Source organism: Alosa sapidissima, chromosome 15 (assembly GCF_018492685.1).
Source record: "Alosa sapidissima isolate fAloSap1 chromosome 15, fAloSap1.pri, whole genome shotgun sequence".
NCBI classification, from domain to species: domain Eukaryota; kingdom Metazoa; phylum Chordata; class Actinopteri; order Clupeiformes; family Clupeidae; genus Alosa; species Alosa sapidissima.
Window position 1 is genome coordinate 26,909,513 of NC_055971.1, and position 25,000 is coordinate 26,934,512.

The 25,000-nt window shown below is 46.3% G+C and overlaps 2 protein-coding genes across 2 annotated transcripts in view; one reads left to right on the forward strand and one right to left on the reverse strand.

Moving 5' to 3' along the window:
• The window catches only part of LOC121683315, an 18,756-nt gene extending 12,217 nt beyond the window's left edge, over positions 1 to 6,539 (forward strand). The window contains exon 4 of the mRNA XM_042062902.1: positions 6,317 to 6,539. Coding sequence (XP_041918836.1) covers positions 6,317 to 6,480 — 164 coding nt within the window. The 3' untranslated portion in view covers positions 6,481 to 6,539. The remainder of the gene's footprint in view (positions 1 to 6,316) is intronic.
• Positions 6,540 to 13,003: 6,464 nt separating this feature from the next.
• Positions 13,004 to 25,000, reverse strand: part of LOC121683482 (Down syndrome cell adhesion molecule-like protein 1 homolog) — a 69,257-nt gene continuing 57,260 nt past the window's right edge. The window contains 12 exon segments of the mRNA XM_042063112.1: positions 13,004 to 14,255; positions 14,355 to 14,638; positions 15,872 to 16,183; positions 16,463 to 16,657; positions 17,113 to 17,265; positions 17,535 to 17,656; positions 17,851 to 17,881; positions 19,341 to 19,496; positions 20,558 to 20,845; positions 21,390 to 21,578; positions 24,195 to 24,293; positions 24,921 to 25,000. The exon segment at positions 24,921 to 25,000 is cut by the window's right edge and continues 84 nt beyond it. Coding sequence (XP_041919046.1) covers positions 13,977 to 14,255; positions 14,355 to 14,638; positions 15,872 to 16,183; positions 16,463 to 16,657; positions 17,113 to 17,265; positions 17,535 to 17,656; positions 17,851 to 17,881; positions 19,341 to 19,496; positions 20,558 to 20,845; positions 21,390 to 21,578; positions 24,195 to 24,293; positions 24,921 to 25,000 — 2,188 coding nt within the window. The 3' untranslated portion in view covers positions 13,004 to 13,976.

A 25,000-nucleotide genomic window follows, 5' to 3' on the forward strand; every position in this document is an offset into this window, starting at 1 on the left:
ATAAGCCTTTTGTTTTGTTACATTACTAACTAACTCATAAGCCCTTTGCTGCGTTACATTACTAGCTAACTCATAAGCCCTTTGCTGTGTTACATTACTAACTAACTCATAAGCCCTTTGTTGCGTTACATTGCTAACTAACTCATAAGGCCTTTGCTGCGTTATACTAACTAACTCATAAGCCCTTTGCTGCGTTACACTAACTAACTTATAAGTCCTTTGTTGCGTTACATTACTAACTAATTCATATACCCTTTGCTGTGTTATGTTACTAACTAACTCATAAGCCCTTTGCTGCGTTACACTACTAACTAACTCATAAGCCCTTTGCCATGTTACATAACTACCTTATAAGCCTTTTGCTGCTTTACACTACTAACTCATAAGCCCTTTGCCATGTTACATAACTATCTCATAAGCCCTTTGCTGCGTTACATTACTAAGTACCAACTAAGGTAAGACTTTATAATATCACACAATTCATAATTTATTAAGCATTTTTAAACTACGGTATTAGTAAATGGTTTGTTCATCATTTGTAATTAATGATATTTTGTGAGCTCATCTAAAGTGAGGACTTTTTATGCCTTGCAACCAGGGGGTCAAGATTTGGAGGGTTAGCTTCAGCCAATTAGCATGGCATTTGGCCGCCGACATTTTTTACAAAATGGCGGTACATGGTTGCAACTTCCGGCACCAGTTTTTGACATGCTGATTGGTAGATGACAGCTCATGCACGAGTGTAGTGTTGAGCACGAGCGTCCTTGACATGATTAGGCTATGCATTTGATTTAAATGGTCAGGCTGGCAGTCGAAGCAAAAGCCAAATATCCAACAACAGTTGCACTCTTGAAATGCCTGCTCAAACCACAATACCTGAGTGATTTGCGCTTCTATCAGTAAGTTTAATTTGCGTTGCCTTCCTTTCGTCTGCCTGCAAATTTAGCCTAGGTTTAACAAGCTGCAAATTCACACTGGGTGCAGCACAAATCCCAGCTATCCACACGTTTCTTACGTCTCATGTATACTTGATTATAAGTATAAGTATATGTACTCTTTTGATCCTGTGAGGGAAATTTGGTCTCTGCATTTATCCCAATCCGTGAATTAGTGAAACACACTCAGCACACAGTGAACATACAGTGAGGTGAAGCACACACTAATCCCGGGGCAATTTGTGTAATTGAGCTAATTAGCATAAATTAGCATAATAGCATATATTGATCATATTATAAGAGCTGCTTGGCCAAAATGGATAATGTTAGTATGTGTTTAGGGGTTACTGGAGATGCTGAGTCCATATCTGACATTTTCAAGATTCAAAATCAATAAATAAACTTGGTTTGGTCACATTTTACTCTCATTAAGCTGATTTTGCTGAGTTTTTTGGTACAATTTAGACAATTTTTTGGAGGATAGGGCTGTAACGACACACCAACCTAACAATTCGATTCGTATCACGATTTTTGACCCACAATTTGATATGACATTTTTTTTGGAGGGGGGGGCTAGACATTTCAATAGCCTACCTTAGAATACCAGAGGATTACAATGTAATATATCTGTATTATTTTATATCCTGATATAAAAAGAGAGAATACTGAATGTCTGATATTTATGACAGCACACTTTATGCAGATTAGCCTATAGCTTAGGCCTACTATTTCTATTACAACTCTACCACATTCAGCTGTCTGGTTTAAGCCTGGAAATATTGTAAACAAAGTGGCATAGTTGGCTAGCTTATCCTAGTCTACTGATTGGACTGTTCAGTTTCCTCATGTGTGTTTAAGGTAATACTGTTATCCTTGGGACAAGCCTTTTGGGAAACATTGGTATTGAGATGATCATTCAGTTCTCCCAGAATCCCCAGCGCGAAACATCGTGGGAATCTCAAGCACAGTCCAGCACGCTGGCATTGCACAGCTCCCCCAACAAGCCATTGCTATCCTCGGCGCGGGCGTTCCCACATTCAGTCCAGCAATTAGTCTTTGGCACTGCCACACAGCAGGTGGGGTGCACACACCGCAAGAGCCCTACTCACCCTGAGGAACCACAACCACCAGCGGCCCAATGCGGGGCGTGCTGGCAGTCACCTGGTCTGTCGCCTCTCGTCCCCAGCTCCCTTCAGAGAACGCCCTCAGGTCGCACTTTCGCAGTGTGCACCACCGCAACGTTCCTCCAACACCTGGCGGGGCCTCCACTGCCACAGACTCCCCGGCACTGAGCACCGTAACTGGCACTGCACCTCCGATGCTCCACTCCGTCGTCTCGCCAGTCAGGGCAGCAGACTCCAGTTCCATCGCAGCCGGACCACGCTGCGCACAGCTACAGCTACCGACGTTGGCGTCCCTCCTCTGCTGCCTTGTCGCAGAGCTGTCCTCTGCTGTTCCGGCCGCTCCACACCGCCACGATCGCGGCAGGGCCTAGACCTTCTCTCTGGCTCGTGCCATCGGATTTCACACAACAAACTTTTTTCCCCCTTATTTTTCTAAAGAGCACCGGCGAACAGGCCGACACGAACAGGCTCCGCCAACCGTCCATCCTCAAGGCACCACCTCCTTGCCGCTCCACCTCTGCTCTGCTCCGCAGCCAGGGCCACCGCCAACTCCAGCCTAAAGCTGTCCGGCGGGGGCAGGGGCTCAAGGTCTTCTCTCGGTGAAGTCAGCGCCCAGGCCAGCGTCACTACCTTATTTTCCAAGGCCGCTTCCTCAGACCGCTCTCCCAGTCGCGTGAAGTCCTTCTCGGCTGGTCTCTTCCCGTGGCTTCTACTGAAGGCCTCTGTAAGCTTTTTAGTACCCCTTACAAGGGCTCTCTTCGGATCCTTTTGCTTGGGCCTCTACATAGCGGTGAGCATGGATGGATTATGAACTTTCGGCCCCTTCCTCAGAAATGTTTTAATTTGTTTGATGTGATTTCCTGTATTCTGGTGCATTTTGGGGATGGCAAATGCTAAATTCAATCAGATTCATAGCCTACATCCTGATGTGCTGATATTGAGGCAGTGATTTCATGCAAAGGCTTGGGCTTCAGGGCCCCCTGACCCCTTGGGCCCCTGGGCCGGGCCCGGTAGGCCCGTGCAGTAATTCATCCCTGACGGTGAGGTCTCACACTCACGGCTCCTCCAGCACTGAAGACACTGTCTCCTACAGAACGCAACTTGCTCCTCCATGGAAAACATGCCCATCTACAGGTGCTGCTTTGGAAAAGCAGCAGACCGTCCTGATCCACCGGCTGTGGATATAACTGCGTTTGGAGGGAGTTAGAAGACAGGTATGAAGAAAGGAGAGGAACTTGCCCACCCTCGATTCAAGTCCTGTTGCTCCTCCTGATTTGTTAGATGTTATCAGCTGTAACTGCAAAGCTGGGTTAAAACTGTGTATACATGTATCTGGAAAGTGCAGCTGTGCAGCTGCAGGCCTGACCTGTACTAATTATTGTTTCTGCAAAGGCAGTAATGTTACATGTGGCAATATATTTACACAGCAAAAACAGCAGAAGGACAGGGATGAAGAGTCTGGAGAAGATGGTGACAGGACAACGGATGAGGACAGTGAGGAGTAGTAGAGGCTAGTTCTTCCCTTTGTTACTAAATTGTGAGTCACAGCAGAGGGCCAGTGAATAGCTATTTCCAAAATGATTGTGGAATTCAGAAATAACTTGAGGATCCAAATTATTCCTAAACACTGAACATTTTTATCCTCCAAAAATCAGTTTAATTTGCCCCCAAAAACTCAGCAAAATCAGCTTAATGAGAGTAAAAATGTGACCAAACCAAGTTTAAATAGTGATTTTGAATCTTGAAAATGTCAGATATGGACTCAGCATCTCCAGTAACCCCTAAAAACATACTAACATGGTCCATTTTGGCCAAGCAGCTCTTATAATATGATCAGTATAGGCAATTATGCTAATTTATGCTAATTAGTCCAATTACACAAATTGCCCAACATCTGCAAATTAGTATCCTGCAGTTTCTGCATGCTGGGAACCCATACTATATATTTATAGTATAAATAAAACTCCCAAACTTCTACCACCATTCCCAAAATGTTATCTCAACCAATGAGATAAATGTGTGCCTATAATGAGGTTAAGCGCGTTCCCGAACAACTTCTTTTCCTCCGAGGGAATGTCCAATCTTCATCAACGACATACCGTTGTACCTTATGTTGTCTCCGTCTGTAATGTGGAATCTAATAGGCTAATTTTAGCTGGTGCCGGAAACAAACACCCATGAAATGCCATTTTCATAAAGATGGCTGCGGTCAATTTCAAACTTTTTTGGCTGAAGTAGCCATTCTATTAGGGGTTTGCATGGACGTCACGTTCTGGCCGGTAAACATGGTAACCAAAGCACACACGGCCATATTGGCAGTACTCAGTGAATCAAGTACAATGGGGTATTATGCACTTTGGATATCTTACGTGATTGTAGCCGTGTCTAAACAACAGAAAAGCTCATCAAAATGCGTCTAAGATGCAAAGACATATAGGGCAGGACTTGGACCACAAGAAAAGGCACAATATTACGAGAAATTACGGTTTATTGGCAGCGCAGATCCATATGAGTTGGGTGAGGGAGACGAAGTACCAAGTTCAACCACAAGCGCCCCCCCCTTCCTCTGATAAATGGCATTATTCTCCTTTCTCCCTGGTTTTTTAATAACTTTTGGAAGTCGATACCTACACCAGATGTTTTTCTCAGTCTGTACAACCTAAAACACGGCAATAATTAACCATTTTCCTTGACGATGTTAGGAATTTACTTCAGTGCCTAATGCTTTCTAATGAGGTGAGTATCTCCAATATGGCGACGTCCAGATCTGATGACATGTTGTGCAAACCCCTAATACATATCTTTGGAAGTAGCTAGCCTAGCATGGGCCATTGAAATGAATGGGGGCGGGACTTAGCCACTTTCTCCAGTTATATCTGCATGTTTGCAACAAATTTACCAATGAGTTGTAAAGGTTACATTTGCATTTATTAATTTAACACTTGACACTTTGACACTTTTATCAACACATGTTAATACACATATATTGTTGTTAATAGGCTACACATTTAAAGTTAATTAAATAAAAGGCCAAAGGCACAATGGTTGAAGCAGGGGCTTGCACTCCCAACTTTTTTAGGCTATTGCACACTAGACCAGCTCCTTATCCACTACACTACCTATGCCCAGTGTTATTTAAACAATCAATTCATTAATATAATACTGTACATAGGCATATTTACTATGAACAAACCATTTATAACTGTGTGTACACATGCTTTACAGATGAGAATTAATGTAGGAATAATGCTTTACAAACAGGGGAGACAGCATTTAATAATAGTTTTCAAATGTTTAATAAATGCTTAATAGTGTGTAGTAGAAGAATACAGAAACCTTTGCATGGTTGTAGGTCATTTTAACTGGGTGGAGGTAGTGTAGTGGATATGGAGCTGGACTAGCATGCAGTGGCCTGAAATGTTGGGGGTTCAATTCCTAGCTTCCACTGTTGTGCCATTGGCCTTTCATTTCATTGACATGTGTGGGTCGCTATGGATAAAATTGTCTGCTACAATGAATTAATACATTAGTACATGTAACCTTTAAAACTCATTTGTAAATGTGTTGAAAGACATAGAAAGTCCTCAGTTTAGATGAGCTCACAAAATATCCTTAACTAGCCAACTCCTGAGTTAATCATGAATGATAGTAGTAGGAAGTGGTTTATAAAACATTTATCCACACCCTAATTAATCATTAGTGCGAGTGTTTAATCATTATTTTCATGTAGTTGTACATAGTTTGTACATTCTTAATCATTTACACACTCATTCTAACTGATCTGATAATCCACAGACAATTCCTTAACAACTGTTAAATAATGGAAATATTACTTCATTAACAAATTATTATTGCATCATTTATTAAGTATTAAAAATAATTTATAAACATATTTTGGATATAGGCTTATTCACTATGAATGAACTATTTATAACTGTGTGTACAAATGCTTTACTGATGAGAATTAATGTAGGAACAATACTTGATGATGATGATGACAAATGATGAACAAACCATTTACTAATTGTTTACATGCTTAATAAATGATGAATTGTGTGTAGTTATTATAAAGTGTTACCCTAACTCATATACCCTTTGCTGCATTACACTATTAAGGCCCTCTACGCACGCTTGCGTTGAATGCAGTGCTGGTAAGCCCTTAACTGCATTACCCTACTAACTACCTCATAAGCCCCGTGCTGTGTTACGCTACCAACTAACTCATATGCCCTTTGCTGCGTCTCCCGTGTGCTCCAGACTCCGGCTGCAGTAACGGTGGGTGCCCTCCCACCAGTCCTGCTCCCGACTCCAACTGCAGCAACGGCGGGTGCCCGCCCACCAGTCCTGAAACGGTGAGAGCGGCCGCCACCATCCAGAAGGAGTACAGGAAATACCAGCAGAAGAAGAAGGATGCCAACTAGTGGAGTGCAGAAGGAGCCTGGTGCCCTCTCTCTCTCTCTCTCTCTCTCTCTCTCTCTCTCTCTCTCTCTCTCTCTCTCTCTCTCTCTCTCTCTCTCTCTCTCTCTCTCTCTCTCTCTCTCTCTCTCTCTCTCTCTCTCTCTCTCTCTTCGCCTCTCACTCTTTTCCATTTCTCAGATGTCTCTGTTTCTCAGATCTACACACACATACACACACACAGACACACACGCATGCACGCACGCACACACACACACACACAGAGTCATAGGCAGCCAAGACAGTCTCTCTCTGGACACACACACGCAGAAACACACACACAGGTATAAACACGAATGGAAATAGAAATACTACGGAAATACTACCACACACTCTCTCTCTCTCTCTCTCACACACACACACACACACACACACACACACACACACACACACACACACACACACACACACACAATGCACCTTGCCTCCACAGTATGCAAAAGCACATACATTTAGAAGTGTAGAGTCTATCTGAAGTACAGCATATAAGAATACGTTCAATGCAATAACATCAATTAGCCATCATACCAGGAGTATCTTAAAATATAAAACAGGTTTGTGTCATATTGTTATATTTATATTAATAACAGTGTTTTATGATTGATGCTGTATTTTTGTTTTGTTTTATTATTTGTTTCTCTGGTTTGACACCGACATAAGGCAGCATGATTGAGTATAGATGTAAGTGAATTAAAATGTCTTGAAGTTCGGGCCAAATCACAGGCATCGACCAAATCAACAAACATGCTCAGACAGGCCACACCTGTTCCATACCAATAAAGGGAATAGTGATTCTAAAGGCCCAACTGATCCAACAGTCATCAGTGATAGGGTGTGCCTGCCCCCTCATGGCCATGAAGGGTAATAGCAACTCCGAAATCCTGATAGAGGGTAGTGCCTATGTATTCCAACATTGCAAGTGTGAATCAGTGAATGTTCTCTGACATGTTAATATGTGATGGGTCATGATGCTAATACACTTTAAACAATTAAATATTTTTTCTAAACTAGTGTTTTGTATTTGTGTGTTCATTCACATGTGTGTGTGTGTGTGTGTGTGTGTGTGTGTGTGTGTGTGTGTGTGTGTGTGTGTGCGCGCATTCACTCGAAAATGTCCATAATACAAGTGTGTATTGTTACACAACAAAAGCTCTTACAAAAGAGAGACAAGATATGAAATACACAGAGGACGCGGTTTCATAGAAAGATAGCTTTATTGCACAAGTTGTTGGAGTACTCTTTTTTCTGTTTTTGTTTTGTTTTCATAGAAAAAAAAACTGTATAGTTTAACACAAGCAATTGCAAATTGAAGCAACTTTTCCATAAAAGTTTAGGAATCCCCCTCAGCATGTTTCAACTTTTTTTGCCACGTTTAGTCCGTTGAATCTCCTCTCACCATATTACTTTTAATAACCAGCAAAATATTCAGAGCATGCAATGCCATTTTTCTTCAATATAAACTGAAAAGTAAAAATTAAACCAAAATATAAACAAATCAAACAATCGACAGAAATTAATAAAAGTCAACAAAATTAATTAAAAAATGATGGAAAAAAAAGTCAGACATTTTCTATTCTGGGTTTTTTTGTGCCCCATTTGAAAATCAGTGTAAGGTATATATATATTTTTTTGTCTTTTTTTCATTTGAATCGCCTCACATTTAAAGTTATAACTTTCATGAAACTTTAAATTGTGCCCTGGTTTCATCTGCAGAGTTTGAAAATAGTAATTATTTATACAAAACACTTTCTTATATACAAGAGTATTTCTTTGTAGATTAGAAATTATGCTGACAAGGAGATTCAAAAGGTAAAGAGGAGGGTGGTGGGGGGAGGGGGGGGGGGGGTAACTTGATTGTTAAGGGACAAAAGGGGGCAGGGTTGGAGAAACAGGGAGGAGGGGCATAGAGTTTGATTTCCTGACTCCGTCCAATAAGCTTGCGGCTTCTCCTGTGATTGGCTGGAGCAAGGGAGTCCCTGATTTTCGATTGGCTAAACAGGCCTGCCCCCCATTTGCTTCACAACACATCTCCATTTCTTTTCCTCCAAAACAAAACATCATTAAATCATTTGAAGGAACATTTTAAAAAAGAGAGGGGGGAGGGGGTATCTATCACCAACAAACAAACAGCCAAAGAAAGTAAACATAAACAATTGTGTTTCCTTAAGCCACAGGCAACTCACTTAATTAAGAGACAAGGTCCTGGGCCTTACCGCAGTGAACTCTGGGAAAGATCGGCCTGCTGCCAGCAGCCCTCTGGGCTGAAGCATTTGGGGTGGACATCATATGCCCTATCGGTTATCGATTACCAACAATCCTACCTGAACAGGTAAACACACGCACACACACACACGCATACACATAAACACACATATGCATTTCACATTTAGGCCCCAGTCACCTTTAGCTTGTGACATGACAGCATTTATGTGTATGTGATTATGGTGCTTAATACAACCCTAGATGGGCTTTTCCTGTTGGTTCAGTTCTACTCTGTCTGTGTGTGCAAGTCTCTCTGTGTGAGGGTCTATCCTTCAGTTTTTGTAGTGGTTATGTCTTCAAGAACATAAACCAGACTGTGGACCCTTTCAAGAGAGTTCCATTATCAGCATCATAGTTGGCCCCACAAGACTTCCTTTTTAACATTCCATATGTTATCTTAATGCAGAGGAAGTAGATTGGGGCCCAAATAGAATGTTCAAGCATTGTTATTGTTTACCTTGTTGAAAGGGTCTGTACAGGCTTTGAATGAAGGAGGGTGTGTGTGTTGGGTCAAGAGACCCGTTTTCCTTTGTGCAGTTACATCCGAATGGAAATCTAATGTGAAACATCAAATAATTCGGTGTGTAGGAGTTGGCAAATGAAAAGAAAGGAGCAGATTTGCACTTTTTTAAAATTCCTTTTTTTTGTGGAATACCGTTGGCTAGCTGTGACCTTTCGCTTGAGTGAGGGACTACAGTTTAAGGAGATGCATTAACTCTGGTGGCTTCTCAGCAATGCGCATGCTCACACACACACACATACACACACACAGAGACACACACACACATGAACGTCTGAACGCTCATTCTGCTACTTCTGTGGCGGGATAAGAGCTGGATGCGTATGGAGGCGGGACATCTCGACCTTAACGTGGCAACCAATGGGTGGTTTTGATTCACTCCATGCCTATTTATTCACCTGATTTTATTGGCTGTGTTCACTTGGCCACCACTGAAAGATGTACTTCCTCGCACCATGTGATTTGGTTGTGCACTTGTTGATTTTCAGTTTCCCCTAACAACCACAGGGAAGGTTTCACTTGCACACTGCCCTCTTACGCGCCTGATTTCATTGGTTGTTTGCGTGCTAGGCCTCTCAGCAACAACCAATGAAATATTGTTTTGCTTGCACTCTGCCCATTCACTAGAGATCTTTAGGTATCATTTGGTTTTGCATGACTCAAACGTTCCATTCGGAGTGCTTGTCCTATAGCAACAACAGTAGAGTTTCTCTCATGATTCTTTCTCTCTCCCCCCATCAGATATCATCGGACACTTGTGCGCAGAGCTATCCCAGGAAAAGGATGGGTTTCCCCGTATAGCAGTCTGATTTTAAACCAGATGATCAACTGGATGGGTTTCCCCATAGCAGTCTGATTCTAAACCAGATTATCGACTCTGAAATCTGATTGGATCAGGTCAGAACAAGGCCCATTCAGATGTAACAGTTTCACTGAGCCAGTAAGACAAGTACATTATTTCACTTCAAATGGCCAAAAAGACAGTTTGGACTATGTGGCTCACCGTAGCACCCAGGAGTGGGTGAGACACCAGGCTTAAAATGACAAAACCTCTCTGTTGTTTCTGTTTCCTATAGGCTGTGCAAGAGCAAAACTCTGGACAAATCCACATCACTTACTGTACGAGCTCCAAGCTCAGCACTCTACTACTACTTTAAACATCCTTATCTTTCTTCTCCTCTCTCTCTCTGTCTTTCTCTCTCACTTCATCATCACTCTTTCTTGGTTGTGCTACCCGTTTATTTCCCGTCTCTCTCCTCTTCCCCCTCATCAAGATCTAGTCCTCTTTCCTCATTCTGCAGTACCTCCCACTGAGCGATTGTCTCAAATTATTCTTTTAAAATAAAACTTTTTTTTCAATTAGATATGGCATTATATTTCTCTGTTCTCACATGTATATATTCACTATATCTTTAGATAGAAATATATATGTATATATTTTGACAACAAATATGGTATATATTTTCATTTCATTTCATTTTCTTTTCTTCGTATTGCAGTAGCCCTGATGTGATTCTTTTATCTTGCCATTGAAATCATTTGGGAGTGTCATATCTATTCTGCTGGATGTCTTCCTTATTACGTTATGGGGCTGGGCTTCTGGTAGGTGTGTGTGTGTCTGTAGGGAGTGGATCAGTAGATACTACATCTACTGGAGCTGGGTAGGGGGTGGGTGTGTATAATCTGGTCCATTTCATGGACATGTAGACTATCTCTTCTGGTGAGACCCATGTGGTGTCCAGAGAGGTGGTAGAACCCCCCCGACGATCCGCTCCTCCTCGTCCCTCTCCCTGGGCTATGCTGGGCAACCATCTAAAGCTAGGTGGCGAAATGGTGGAGAACCATGTTCCCACACACATAAGTGAAAAGAGGGGGCAACAGAAAAGATAAACAAACAAACAAAAACAAATACAGAAAAGCTAGCTACTCCTCTATGGGCAGTCACCTCTGTCCTGGACCAACCTCTATGGGCAGTCACCTCTGTCCTGGAGGACCAACCTCTATGGGCAGTCACCTCTGTCCTGGACCAACCTCTATGGGCAGTCACCTCCGTCCTGGACAAACCTCTATGGGCACTCACCTCTGTCTTGGACCAACCTCTATGGGCAGTCACCTCTGTCCTGGAGGACCAACCTCTGGACTCTCCATCCCTCCCTACACTTAGTCCTTCTCTCTTTCTTTCTTTCTATCTCTTCTTCTCTTTAACTCTCCTTTACATGTAAATCATCAGCTTTCTTTTTTAAACAACACACTGCCGTGCATCTATCTCCTCTCTCTCTCTCTCCTCTCTCTTTCCTCTTACCTATGGGATATGTCTGGCCTGTGTTTGCCACCCCCCCCCCCCCCCCCCACACTTCACTCCATCAAGGGGGGGGGGGCTTGGGGGGTGGGGCTGCTGAACAGTCACAGTGAGACTGGGAAAGAAAGGTGTGTGCGTGTGTGTGTCTGTGTGTGTGTGTGTGTGTGTGTGTGTGTGTGTATGTGTGTGTGTGTGTGTGTGTGTGTGTGTGTGTGTGTATGTGTATGTGTGTGTGTGTGTGTGTGTGTGTATGTGTGAAGGGAAGAAGGTGTGGCACAGGAAAAGGTGGGAGTAGAAGGAGAGGGTGGGTGGGTGGGGGGGGGGTGGCGGTGGGGGGAAATGGAACCAACGCCTCAACCAAAACAGCAAAGAGTTCTTCACTTAGAGAGTGAGACGCCATGGTAACGAAGACAGAGCCAGAGCCAGAGAGACAGACAGAGGATATGGCAATTTCTTACACAATCATCAAGAGTGATGTATGCAGGTTTTTCTCGCCACAATTCACAAGTCCATCTCTCTCTCTCTCTCTCTCTCTACTTCATTGTTCCCTCTCTCTGTCTTTACCTCTATTCCTCTCTCTTGTGGTTCACCTTTCCATCCGTGCCATATCCTTGATAGCGCTACACGTTCTATAAGCAAAGACAACTCCCCACGCGGCCCAGTTACACAGCACAGCTACTGAATGGCAGTCTTCATATCCATCTCAACTCAGGGCAAAAACAAACACACACACAAACAAACAAATAAACACAGGTTGAATCAACAGACAACCCAACACTGCACAGAGGAGTGTGTCTGCCAGATGAGCACACACACACACACACACACACACACACACACACACACACACACACAGGTGATCAAACTAGTTCTCCAGTGGTGCCTGCCGCATGTGCTCACACGTATTTACATATTAAAGACACGCACGCACACACACACACACACACACACACACACATATGTTCGTAGACACACACAGGTGTGGGAGAGGGCAGGGGATCTCAGTGGCTCCTCTTCATTCTCCTTTAGTGCACGAGTTCATCATTGAGTTTTTTTTTTTAAAACAAACAAACAAAAAAAAATAAAATAAAACAAAGACAGAACCAATAACATGAAAAAAGCCAAATCATGAAAAAATACAGTTCCCTTCCGTCTTCCAGGAAGAAGAATCCAGACAAGTTGCTTTTTTTTTCTCTTTTTCTTCAGCTTTGTCTATAAAACAGTCAATAATATTCTATAATGTGTCATCAATTGCATGAAAAAAAAAGAAAAATTCCAAAGACTCAAATACTGTATGGCGACTGTGTCCTCAGCCTTGGAATAGTTTTTTTGTAGTGAGTGTATAGTCCTTGTCCAGACCAGACAGGAGTGGGTTGGGTGGGGTGGGGTGGGGTGAGGGGTTGGGGGTGTGGGGATGGGAGACACCAAGGTTGGGTTGTAGTGTATGCATAAGCACTTTCCGTGGCTAACAGCCAGAGTATGAAATAGGTTCCACCAAAGACGTTTTTCTTCTCTTTAGTTTTTTTTTTTCCTTTTTTTCTATTCAAAAGAACCCCCAAAAAAACAAACTATAGAGAGAAAAAAAAAAAACAATAACAGCCTAACACATCTAGGACGGTAAATGTGTGCAGATATATGTATATATATATCTTAAAATGGTACTTCCTACCTTCAAAAGAAGAAAAAGAAAAATAATAATAAAAAAAAACAAGTGCACATGGAAAGTATTTCGTGCATAAGGTCCAAGGTGTCTTTGACAGCGAGCGATGGGGAGGTGACCGCAAACACAACTGACAGGAGGGGCGAAAGAGACAGATAGAGAGAGATGAAGAGAGAGAGATAGGGAGAGAAAGAGTGAGGAAGTAAACGAGTGAAATGTGAGCCGAGAGTATTGGGTTTGGCATTCATCTCAAATCTTAAGACCAGGGACAGCAGAGGGAGGGAGAGGAAGAACAGCAGTGAAAGAGAGAAGCTGTAGAGCTGGAGAAGAGCTAGATGAATGGACTGATAGATGAGGATAAAAAAAGAGAAAGAATGACAGTAAGAGAGAGTGAGAGAGAGAGAAGAGGAGAAAAACCTCTGTGCTGATTAATCCTCTCCGTCAGCGGCATGTGTCTGGTCATGTCACGTTGTCACGATGTCATGATGTCACGTGAGACCGACAGCTGGCCCACAGGTGTGTGAGAGAGTGTGTGTGTGTTTGTGTGTGTGTGTGTGTGCGTGTGCATGTGCCCCTGGCCTCTGTCCCTACAGCCACCTCCGGCTCCGTCTTTCAGGCAGCAGGAGGAAAGGATAGTGAGCTTCCACCCCGCCCAGTGACCCCTGCCCTGCCTCCACCTCTCCATCGCATGCCCCCACCCCTAGCGCGGCGCTCCGCTACGCTACACCAGCGTGTAGGACTTGGAGTAGGCGCCGGCGCTCTGCTTCTGCAGTCTGCCCAGCCCAGACGAGCTGCTCTCTAGCAGAGAGTCTCTGGAGCCGCCCACCTTGCTGGACGAGCCGGGGTTCTGACCGGACGCGCCCGAGGCCCCCGAGCCGGACGCCGAGGCGGACGCCGCCGCCGCTGCCGCCGCCGCTGCTGCCGCGCTCTGGGCCGAGCCCGAGCCGGGCATGGTCAGAGTCCTCTGTGGCAGCGTGGAGGTTCCGGAGCTCGGTCCACTTCCGCCGCCCGAAGCCCCGCCGGCGCCACCTCCGCTCGGTCCGCTCCCGCCAGCCGTCCCCCCGCCGCCGACGCTGACCCCGCTGGCCGTGGCGATGCTGCTCCCGGCGGCGCTGGCGGACGGCGGTCCGGAGGAGAGCGAGGCCGAGCCGGACGCCGAGCTGGTCAGGCTGCTGAGGCCGGCGTGGGCCAGCGTGAGCGCCTGCTGCTGCTTGGACGCGGCGTCCAGCGTCATGTGGCGGCCCTGCGTGTGGTAGGCCCGCGCCGCCAGGCTGCGGATGGACGCCTCGCGCGGCGGAACCACTGGACACGGGTCGTGCAGCTCCGCCTGCTTGCGGAAGAACGGGTCCGTCTTCATGTACAGGGGCAGGTTGCAGTAGTCACCTGAGAGAGGGACGGAGAGAACAGGACAGGTTAGCACGCACTGAGAGAGCTGACCCCTCCCTGCTTCACCCCCTCAGGGGCAAGTTAGACAGCTGACCCCTCCCTGCTTCACCCCCCCACCCCCTCAGGGGCAGGTTGGGGGCAGCCGTGGCCTACTGGTTAGCGCTTCGGACTTAACCGGAGGGTTGCCGGTTCGAACCCCGACCAGTAGGAAGCGGCTGAAGTGCCCTTGAGCAAGGCACCTAACCCCTCACTGCTCCCCGAGCGCCGCTGTTGATGCAGGCAGCTCACTGCGTCGGGATTAGTGTGTGTGCTTAACCTCACTGTGTGTTCACTGTGTGCTGTGTGTGTTTCACTAATTCACGGATTGGGATAAATGCAGAGACCAAATTTCCCTCACGGGATCAAAAGAGTATATATACTTATACTATACTTAAAGAGCTGACCCCTCCCTGCTTTCCCCCCTCAGGGGCAGGTTAGACAGCTGACCCCTCCCTGCTTCACCCCTCAGGGGCAGGTTAGACAGCTGACCCCTCCCTGCTTCACCCCCTCAGGGGCAAGATTGAGAGCTGACTGTGTACAGTAAAGCTGATGATAGACTGGAGCATTGAGCATGAAAAAGTTTTAATGTCCCTGTGGGGCAATTTGGCTTGCAGAACAGCGCTCTATAATGCTATTGACTGATGCTTTTTGGGCACTTTCCCACAGATATTTCCAACATTTATTTAATCTGAAGAATGTAAATCATCACCGGGCAACCTGCCATGATCATCCAATCAGAACATCACCATCCTCTCATGTTACTGCCTGCCAACACTGCTTCGTTGCGATGCTTGCAATGCTTTGTTCATCGCAATGTTGCCCCATGAATCATCACCTTCAGGGTATGTGTAAAGTTTAACAGAACATATTAGTCTAGTAAAGCAAGCTTTGACTTTCACTATTTTGTAATGGGAGATCAATGCTCAGAGATAGCTAGCTGGAAATGTGGAGCAGGGTACATGTGTGTTTACAGTATCTGTGTCTAATTTTTACACATTTCTACACAGATCTTTTAGATCTGCAGGAATATCTATCTAATTTCTACAGATTTCTACACAGATTTGTCAGATCTCTACACAGATTTGTCAGATCTGCAAGAGCATCTATCTCAGTTCTAGATTTCTACACAGATTTGTCAGATCTGAAGGAGCACCTCTCTCATGTCCACACATTTCTACACAGTCCACTCACTCTTGTTGGCACGGTGTGGGATAGGCACGGCCACGTTCTTGCCGCGGTCGTAGTCCTGCGGTTTGGGCGGCGAGGCGGTGAAGCGGCAGATGCCCGGCTCAGACGGTGTGCTCATGGACGTCATGCTGTCGGCGTTGTCGTTGGTGCCCGTGGTCATCTGGTCGGACGAGCTGTCCGAGATGAAGCACTCGGTGATCTCGAACTTGGCGTGCTGGAGGTGCTCCTCCAGCTTGGCGTGCTCGTAGGCCCGCGCCAGCTCCTCGTAGGTGGACGAGGCGCTCTCCGTCGACACCATGCTATTACGACCCTTATCTGCAGCGGAGCACAGGGAGAGGGGACAGATATGAGCTGTGGTGATTTAGATTAACATGAATTCAGATAAGCTCTGTGTGTGGGTGTGTGTGTGTGTGTGTGTGTGTGTGTGTGTATGTGTTTATGTGCATGTGTGTTTCTATGTATGTGTATGTCCCCATTGTGTGTGTGTGGGTGTGTGGATAAATGTATCTGTGTGCGTGTGTGTGTCTGTATGTATGTATGTGTGTATGTGTGTGTGTGTGTGTGTGTGTGTGTGTGTGTGTGTAGTGTATATACCGGTGTCTTGCGAGAGGCTGGCGCTGTAGCTGTCACTCTCGGTGACGGTGATGCCATGCTGGGAGCCCACGGTGCGCCAGTCGGACGTGAGCGTGCGCGCCGGCGTCGAAGCCTGGCACTTGGTCAGGGTCCACTGGCTGGAGTAGCGGTTCCGTGTGCTGTGGGCCGATTTCACACTCTTCCTCGACACAGGGTCTGACAGAGAGAGAAAGGGATGGAGGGAGAGAGAGAGAGAGAGAGAGAGAGAGAGAGAGAGAGAGATAAGGATGGAGGGAGAGAGAGAGAGAGAGAGAGATAGATAGAGAGAGAGAGAGAGATAAGGATGGAGGGAGAGAGAGATAGAGAGAGAGAGAGAGAATGAGAGAAAGATGGAGACAGATAGAGAGAGAGAATGGAGAGAATAGAGATGGGATGAGGAAAAACAATGAGCCGGCCTTGCAGATATACACACAGATAGATAGATATGCCGATAGATAGACAGATAAGCTATGCTAATAGATACATGTATAGATATATACGATATAGAAATATAGATAGATAGATAGATAGATAGATAGATAGATAGATAGGACAAAATAATAGAATAGAATAGAATAGAATAGAATAGAATAGAATAGAAAAGTCATCTGAGATGCTTATAGATGACTCACTTGTGCCTGGTCTGATATCCGACATGTCAATCAAAGGACCAGTGTTCTGGATGAGGGCGGGGTGATGGACAGACACGCCTGTGCAGAAGCTCTGCGGGTTCACTGATTGGCTGAACTCTGTGTCTGTCACTGGGATAGTGGCCTTGTCCTCACCTATCAGAATTCAAAACCATGTCTTCAAAACTCACAGTGACACAAGGACAAAAACATGCTGAAATAAACTGTATGCCTGAGTCTCTCTAAATATTCACTTTTATCCAACTAGAACTTAAATAGATCAGCTTTTAGCAACTATTCCAAACAACGGGATCTGTGACCTGCCTGTGGTCATAGCACAACAGGATGGTAGTATACACTACCCAACATCAATGCACACACTTCAGAACAAACTGCACACACTGACTCACATGGACGTGACTGACCAATCTGCTTAATGCCCTCCTTGTCCTCGATGAGGAGCTGGACACGGGGGATATCGATGTGGAGTCGTGGGCCTTGGGGCGGGCCCTTCACTGGGGTGTCAAAGCTGCGATTGTTCTTACTGCTCCAGGGACAAAAGCAAAGCACACGCAGACAGACACACACACACACACACACAAACAAATGTATGTGCGCATATACACACACAGACACAAACACAAATACACTTAGTTAATTAGAAACTAAGGTAGGATGTTGCATATTGATGTGGGCTACATATGGGTGCAGTGGTGTGAGCAGTATTGCTTCTCTCCTTACCTAATCAGCATCTCAGCCAGGCTCTTGGCATCTGCAGATGGACACACACACACACACACACAAAGTCAATGCGGAGGGTAAATGAAGCATGCAGGAAGCTCCTGAACTCCTGAAGGTCCTGCCCTTAAAGCCAATCTCCTGCCTGTGATTGGTTTTCTTTTCTGAGCGTCAACACTTCAGACTGCATTCAGAGGCTCATTTCCTCATGGTCTTCTCTAAGGTCCTCTCCTGGTTCCAACTGACTGCCCTTCCATAGCTCCCCTCTTTGCTCTCCTCTCCCCTCTCTACTCTCTCATTCTCTCTTGAATTTCCCCTTGGGGATCAATACCAAGTATCTATCTATCTATCTATCTATCTATCTATCTATCTATCTATCTATCTATCATTTGCTCTGTTTCATCTCTCTCATTTCGCCACTCTGTCTCCATGTACCACTCACTATCTTTTCTCCCCTAACCTCTCTATCTCTCCCCCCCTTCTCTCTCTCTCACTCTCGCTCTCTGAACACCTCTCCATCTCTCTCTCCTCCTCCTCTTGCTCCATGCCCCTCCAATTGATTCCTCCATGTCTCAAATTCAAATTCAAAGTTGCTTTAGTAGCATGACTGTTTGGGTCCAGTAGTGTCAAAGCCACACATAGCACATAATAGCACATAGCACATAATATAACAAAGCCATTTCAGACAAAAGGGGGTACATAAGTGTGGGGGTGGACTAAGAGTAGTCTATCTCTCTCTTCTCTCTCTCTTTCTGTCTCTCTCTCTCTCCTCCTCCATCTCTCCCCTTCTCATTCATTCTCCTCCATATCTCTCCCTCCCTCCCTCCCTCTCTCTCCATCTCTCCTCCTCCCTTACTCTCTCTCCCTTCCTCCCTCCCTTTATCTCTCACCTTCTCTTCACTTTTCCATATCTCTCCCTCCCTCTCTCTCTCCTCCATCTTTCCCCTCCCTCCCTCTATCTCTCTCTCCATCACTCTCCCTCTTTTCTCTTCTTCTCCTAACCATCTCTCCCCCTCCCTCCCTCCCTCTCTCCTCCTCCATATCTCTCCTTTCCTCCCCCTCTCCATCTCCTCCTCTCCCTCTCTCTCCTTCTCTCCCCCTCTCCTCCTCTCATCCCTCGCTCTCCCTCTCTCTCTCCTCCTCCTCCTCCCTCTCTCTCTCCTCCTCCATATCTCTCCCTTCCTCCCCCTCTCCTCCTCTCCATCTCCTCCTCTCCCTCTCTCCCCCTCTCATCCCTCGCTCTCCCTCTCTCTCTCCTCCTCCATATCTCTCCCTTCCTCCCCCTCTCCTCCTCTCCATCTCCTCCTCTCCCTCTCTCCCCCTCTCATCCCTCGCTCTCCCTCTCTCTCTCCTCCTCCATATCTCTCCCTTCCTCCCCCTCTCCTCCTCTCCATCTCCTCCTCTCCCTCTCTCTCCTCCTCCATATTTCTCCCTTCCTCCCCCTCTCCTCCTCTCCATCTCCTCCTCTCCCTCTCTCTCCTCCTCCTCCTCACCTCGGAGTCTCTTGAGCCTCTTCTCCTTGCGCTTCTTGCGGATGATGAAGAGCAGGGCCATGCCTAGAGTGACCAGGATGACGGGGCAGCCAATGGAGAACAGCTTCTTCACGTCGTCCCCCTCCCCACGCGCAGACTTGATGGGAGGAATGGTACCTGCGGGAGGAGAATAAGAACGAAAGAACAAAAAAAAAGAAAGAAAGAAAGAAAGAAAGAAGGAAAGATAAACAAATTAGATGGAGAACGGCGGATTGAATAGAACCAAGCCCAGTTCCCAGCATGCTCTTCTCCTGGTGCACAGAGAGAGGTTTCCCTGGGCGACTGTTCTCGATCTCGAAACCAATCGCTCTCGCTGCCTTTTCATCCTTATGTCCTCATCGTACATTTCATAAGTCTCTTGTTCAGCTTTCAACAGATTTGTTTATAAAGCACACTAAGCTCCCACACCTACGCACCAACTCCCCCCCCCCCCCCCCACACACACACACAGATACACACCCCCACACACCCACACACTGCATGTGCCTCCCCCACGCGTCTGTTTCCTCAGTGAAAAGAGGCAGCAGTGGATGAAGCTAATGTATGGTGGTGATCCATAAGCACACGAGATGTGCTGCAAAAACACCACACACATCTCAACTCTACTCCCCATCACCTTCACCACCAAACTACTCTTTACAAAGAACTATACCCATACTCAGGCTATAATACACTATATATCTATCTATTAACTGGGTTTGTTTTTAGCTTTGAAGGATACATCCTGCATGTCCTTCACTACAAAACCCATTACTAGGAGCATTGCAAATGGGGCCACTTATTTTAAAATTGAATTATTGGGATTTACAAACCTCTTCTGTATATTTGTATGGGTAACCCTGTGCTTCTTGAAATCTACTACATTCAAACCACTATCTCTAGTGTCAGGGGCAAAGCAGGGGGCGGGGGGACCCTAAAAGATTCAGCATGACAGACTGCAATACCAGTGAACTGACACGCAGAGGTGTAGATGGCACAATACCGCCCCCTAGCTGACCCCCCCCCCCCACACACACACACAGATGCAGCTGATAAATGGATCCACTGATTGCCATCATAGGCTCCCTTTAACATGGCAGGCAACAATACTAGAGAACTGCTCAATAGCACCCCCTAGCTGTCTCTCCCACACACTACACACACACATCCACACACACAGAGCAGGTGAAGCTACTCACTGCCGTCGTAGTCGAGCGTGGCGAACTGCGAGGTCTGGTTGCCGCAGCCGGCGCTGTTGCAGGCCTTCATCTTGAGCTCGTACCAGGTGGCCTCGCGCAGCTCGGCCAGGAAGATGTCGGCCGAGGCGTTGGTGCGCACGCTCTGCCACGCCCACGTGCCCTTGGGCCGGAAGTCCAGCAGCACGGCGTTGATGGGGCATCCGCCACTCGTCCAGCCCTGCAGGTTGAGCCGTGCGTGCGTGGAGTTGATGTGCGTGACCAGAGGCTGGTCCTTATTAAACTGGGGTTCTGGAGGGGAGGGAGAGAGAAAGGTGAGCAGGACTCTGAGTGTGTCAGTACTCACACACACACACACACACACACACACACACACACACACACACACACCACACACACACACACACACACACACACCCCACACACACACACACACACACTCACACACACACACCACACACACACACTCACACACACACACACCACACACACACACACACACACGCACACACACACACACACACACACACACACACACACACACACCACACACACACACACACACGCGCACGCTATCAGGTGGCTGCTTCCTAACACCATCTCTCTCCAGATGATGAAGAGGTAGGTGGGGTGGGCTCATGTCTTTTCATGTTATCATTACACCATCCCTGGTACCCTGCTCCACCGTCATCGGATACATCCAGTATCATCCTGACTGGATCAGTATTACTTTCCTACTTGTAAATATAGTACGGCTTAACTGAGCTTGGAGCAGCAGCTCATGAATGTGTGTGTGTGTGTGTGTGTGTGTTGAGGGGTATCTCTCTGCCCTCACCTCTCCCGTGGGTCTTGGCCTCGATGATCTCGCTGATGCGTCCGGCCCCGACGCTATTCTTGGCCGCCAGCTTGACCTTGTACCAGGTGCCACAGCGCAGGTTGTCCAGCTTGAAGGACCGCTCGCTCGAGCTGATGAACACGTCGCGCCACTCCTCAGTGTTGTCCACTGAGTACTGCAGCACAAAGCCTGGAACACACACACACACACACACACACACACACACACACACACACACAAACACTGTTAGTGTGCTAGTGTCTTCTAAGCTATCACATATCTAGGTTTCCACTTTCACAACATGCAACAAATGGACTTCCTCTGTAGTGTAAACAGAATCTCTATGATCAACATGAACATAGCGTAGAGAGAGAAGGGCTATTATAAAGACACAATACGATACGACACTGATCAAATCCACTGCAAGATCCTCTTCGGTTTGTATGATCTGAAGAAAATACAAATGTGATAGATGGATGGATGTATGTATGTGATACATTTAGAGTTGAGGAAGATGAAAGCGAAAAGAGGAACAGACAGAGATGAGAAAGTGGACACTCCGGTGTGTGTGCTGGACTGCTGAGGCTGGGCTGGGCTGGGCTGGGCTGGGCTGGGCTGGGCTGGGTTGGGCTGGCATGTCTCAGTCTCAACACTAGAGGGCGCCAGAGCCCTGCAGCTCAGCACAGCTCAATACGGCTGCTTCAGTCCAGATGGAGCACTGAGCCCTCGGCTTCTACACCACCCTTTGTGGTCCGGCATTACACAGAGGTGTGTGTGTGTGTGTGTGTGTGTGTGTGTGTGTGTGTGTGTGTGTGTGTGTGTGTGTGTGTGTGTGTGTGTGTGTGTGTGTGTGTGTGTGTGTTTTGCATTTTTGTTTATTTATATGTGTGTGTGTGTGTGAGGTAGTTAAATAAACAAAGCCAGAGACAGACTGGGAAGTGAAGATCCAAACGAAGAGAAATGGAGTCTCTCTCTCTCTGTGAGATGTGTGTGTGTGTGCGTGTGTATGTGTGTGTGTGTGTGTGTGTGTGCTGACTGAGCATTTATGTAAATGGAGGCCCAATATGGCGCCGGCAGCGATTATCTGCCCCAGGATTGGGGCCCTGACTTGCTGTGGCAGATGGCAACATAAAGAGGGTGGCACATCAAAGGGATTGACCTGGAGACTCTCTCTCTCTCTCTCTCTCTCTCCCTCTCTCTCTCTCTCTCTCTCTCTCCATTTCTCTGTATTTCATTCTTCATTTCTTCATTATACTTCTATCTCCATCTTTCAATGTCATTTTCTCTCTGCTTATCTACTATCCCTCTCTGTTCCCTCTTTCTCTCTTTCTTCTCTCTCTCTCTCTCTCTCTCTCTCTCTGTCCATTTTATGTCACTTCAGAGAGAAAGTATTAGCGTGTCACATGAGTCTGCAGAGCAGGGCGGTGTCACTGTCGGTGGAGTTCTGTACTCCTAAGCCTGTGGACCTGGTGACCTTGATGACAGACTTGATAAGACATGATGAGAGTTGCATAAGGTAACAAAGACAGAGGGAGAGAGACAAATAGAGAGAGAGAGAGAGGGAGAGAGAGAGAGAGAGAGAGAGAGAGAGAGAGAGAGAGAGAGAGAGAGGGAGGGAGGAGAAAGAGGGGGGGGGGGGTGACAGGAGTGGGGGGTGGATGGGCTGACTACCTGGAATCCGTATTATAAAAAAAAACAACAACAGAATGTTAAACATAACGTCAGACCTACGTCAGCAAATCATAATCCTATATCCACCCTAAATGTTAAGAATATATTCCCATGAATCTGAGTCAAATTACCAAGAAATACACAAACAGGAACTGCCAAAGCCATCAGACAGCAAGACAAGGACAATGACAACAACAACAACAACACACACAAACACAACGGGCCAGTACAATGGCTCAGTGGCAGCTGCTGAGATGAGCACACCACACTGAGAGGGCTATCGGGGCCTCGTAATGAGAAAGACAGATAGTTAACAAGTGAAAAAAAGAACACAGGAAAAAAGCCAATCAATAAACAGATAGTCTTCCGAGTGTGAACGATCGGCCTGGGCAGAGCAGAGGAGGGCTAGGAGAAGCAACCCCCGTGGCAAGCACACACACACACACACACGCATACACACACACACACACACACACACACACACACACACACACACACACAAAGCAGAGCTGGGCTAGGTAAAGCAACCCCCGTGGCACAAATTGACACAGAGGGACCGGTGCACTACAAACGGAAAATGCACAGACACACACACACACACATACAGAGAGAGAGAGAGAGAGAAAACAAACACATAACACAGTCCTGCCAGCTAACAGCAACACTGAAGATGAAAGAAATGCAGATGGACAGAAAGAGGAAGGAGAGGAAAGGGATGAGAAAAGAGAGAAAGAAACACCATTATGGGAAAGGACAATAAGCACATACAAAGGAGACAAGCTGAGGAAGAGACAAGAGACAAACACAGACAGCTAGAGATAGACAGACGTGCAGGAATATAGACACAGACAGACAAAAGAAAAGAGACAGACAGAAAGGCAGATGGACAGCTCGAGAGACAGACAGACAGATGACAGACAGACAGTGAAATAAAGAGAGGCAGACAGAGAGAGGCAGACAGACAGGCAGGTGTACAGAAACAGGAAAACACACACAGACAAACAGACATATACAGTAGATATACACAGATCCAATATACAGAGAAATGCAGACAGACACACTAACACATATTCAGACAGACAGACAGACAGACAGACAGACAGCTAGAGAGACAGACAGTCATGAGTGCAGTACCTCTGATGGAGCTGCCGCCGTTGTCTCCAGGTATCCAGGCCAGGGTGATGGAGGAGGTGGAGGTGGTGGAGACAGTCAGGCGTGGCTGGTCAGGAGGTACTGCAGAGAGAGACACACAGGTGGACAGGCAGATGTACAGACAGTTAGGAATACACGTAGAGCCCAGCAGTAAGACTTACAGGTATGGAACTGAAACATTCTGATCAAAGAGCATTAAAATCAAAGATTCTAGAAATAGTTTTCGTTCACGGAACATGGAATAGTTTTAGAAGACTGATGTCATTTTTTTTTTGGAATGTACAGTACACACCACTATCAGATCTGGTGTAGCCAGTTTCATTGATTATAGTGGAAGCTAATTGTTGCAGCATACACTCTGAAACCGGAACGCTTCAGTTGCGTGCCCAGTTTAGCCTGCCTGCCAGCCATTAAGATATATAGACACAGACCTACAAATCTCATTCGTGGATCCGATCATCTCATTTAAATGAATTCATTTGGCAGGTCATTTAAGCAAGATGTGTCATATATGAAGCACTAAAACGCTCCGACTCGGGGATGTGCTGACAGTGAATGACATAAACACACCAGTACCATTGTTGAAACTCTGTGTTCTTTTACGATTTACACCACTAATCAAACTGTGGTGGTGATTTTAAACCCTAAAAGGCTGTAAAGCTCACGTGAAAGTAGGATTTGATTGAAGGATTGTGGGAAAGAGCTCACCTTGCACCACGAGGTTGACGAGGATGGTGTCGAAGCCCAGAGTGTTGGTGGCTGTGCACGTGTAGTAGCCAGAGTCTTCT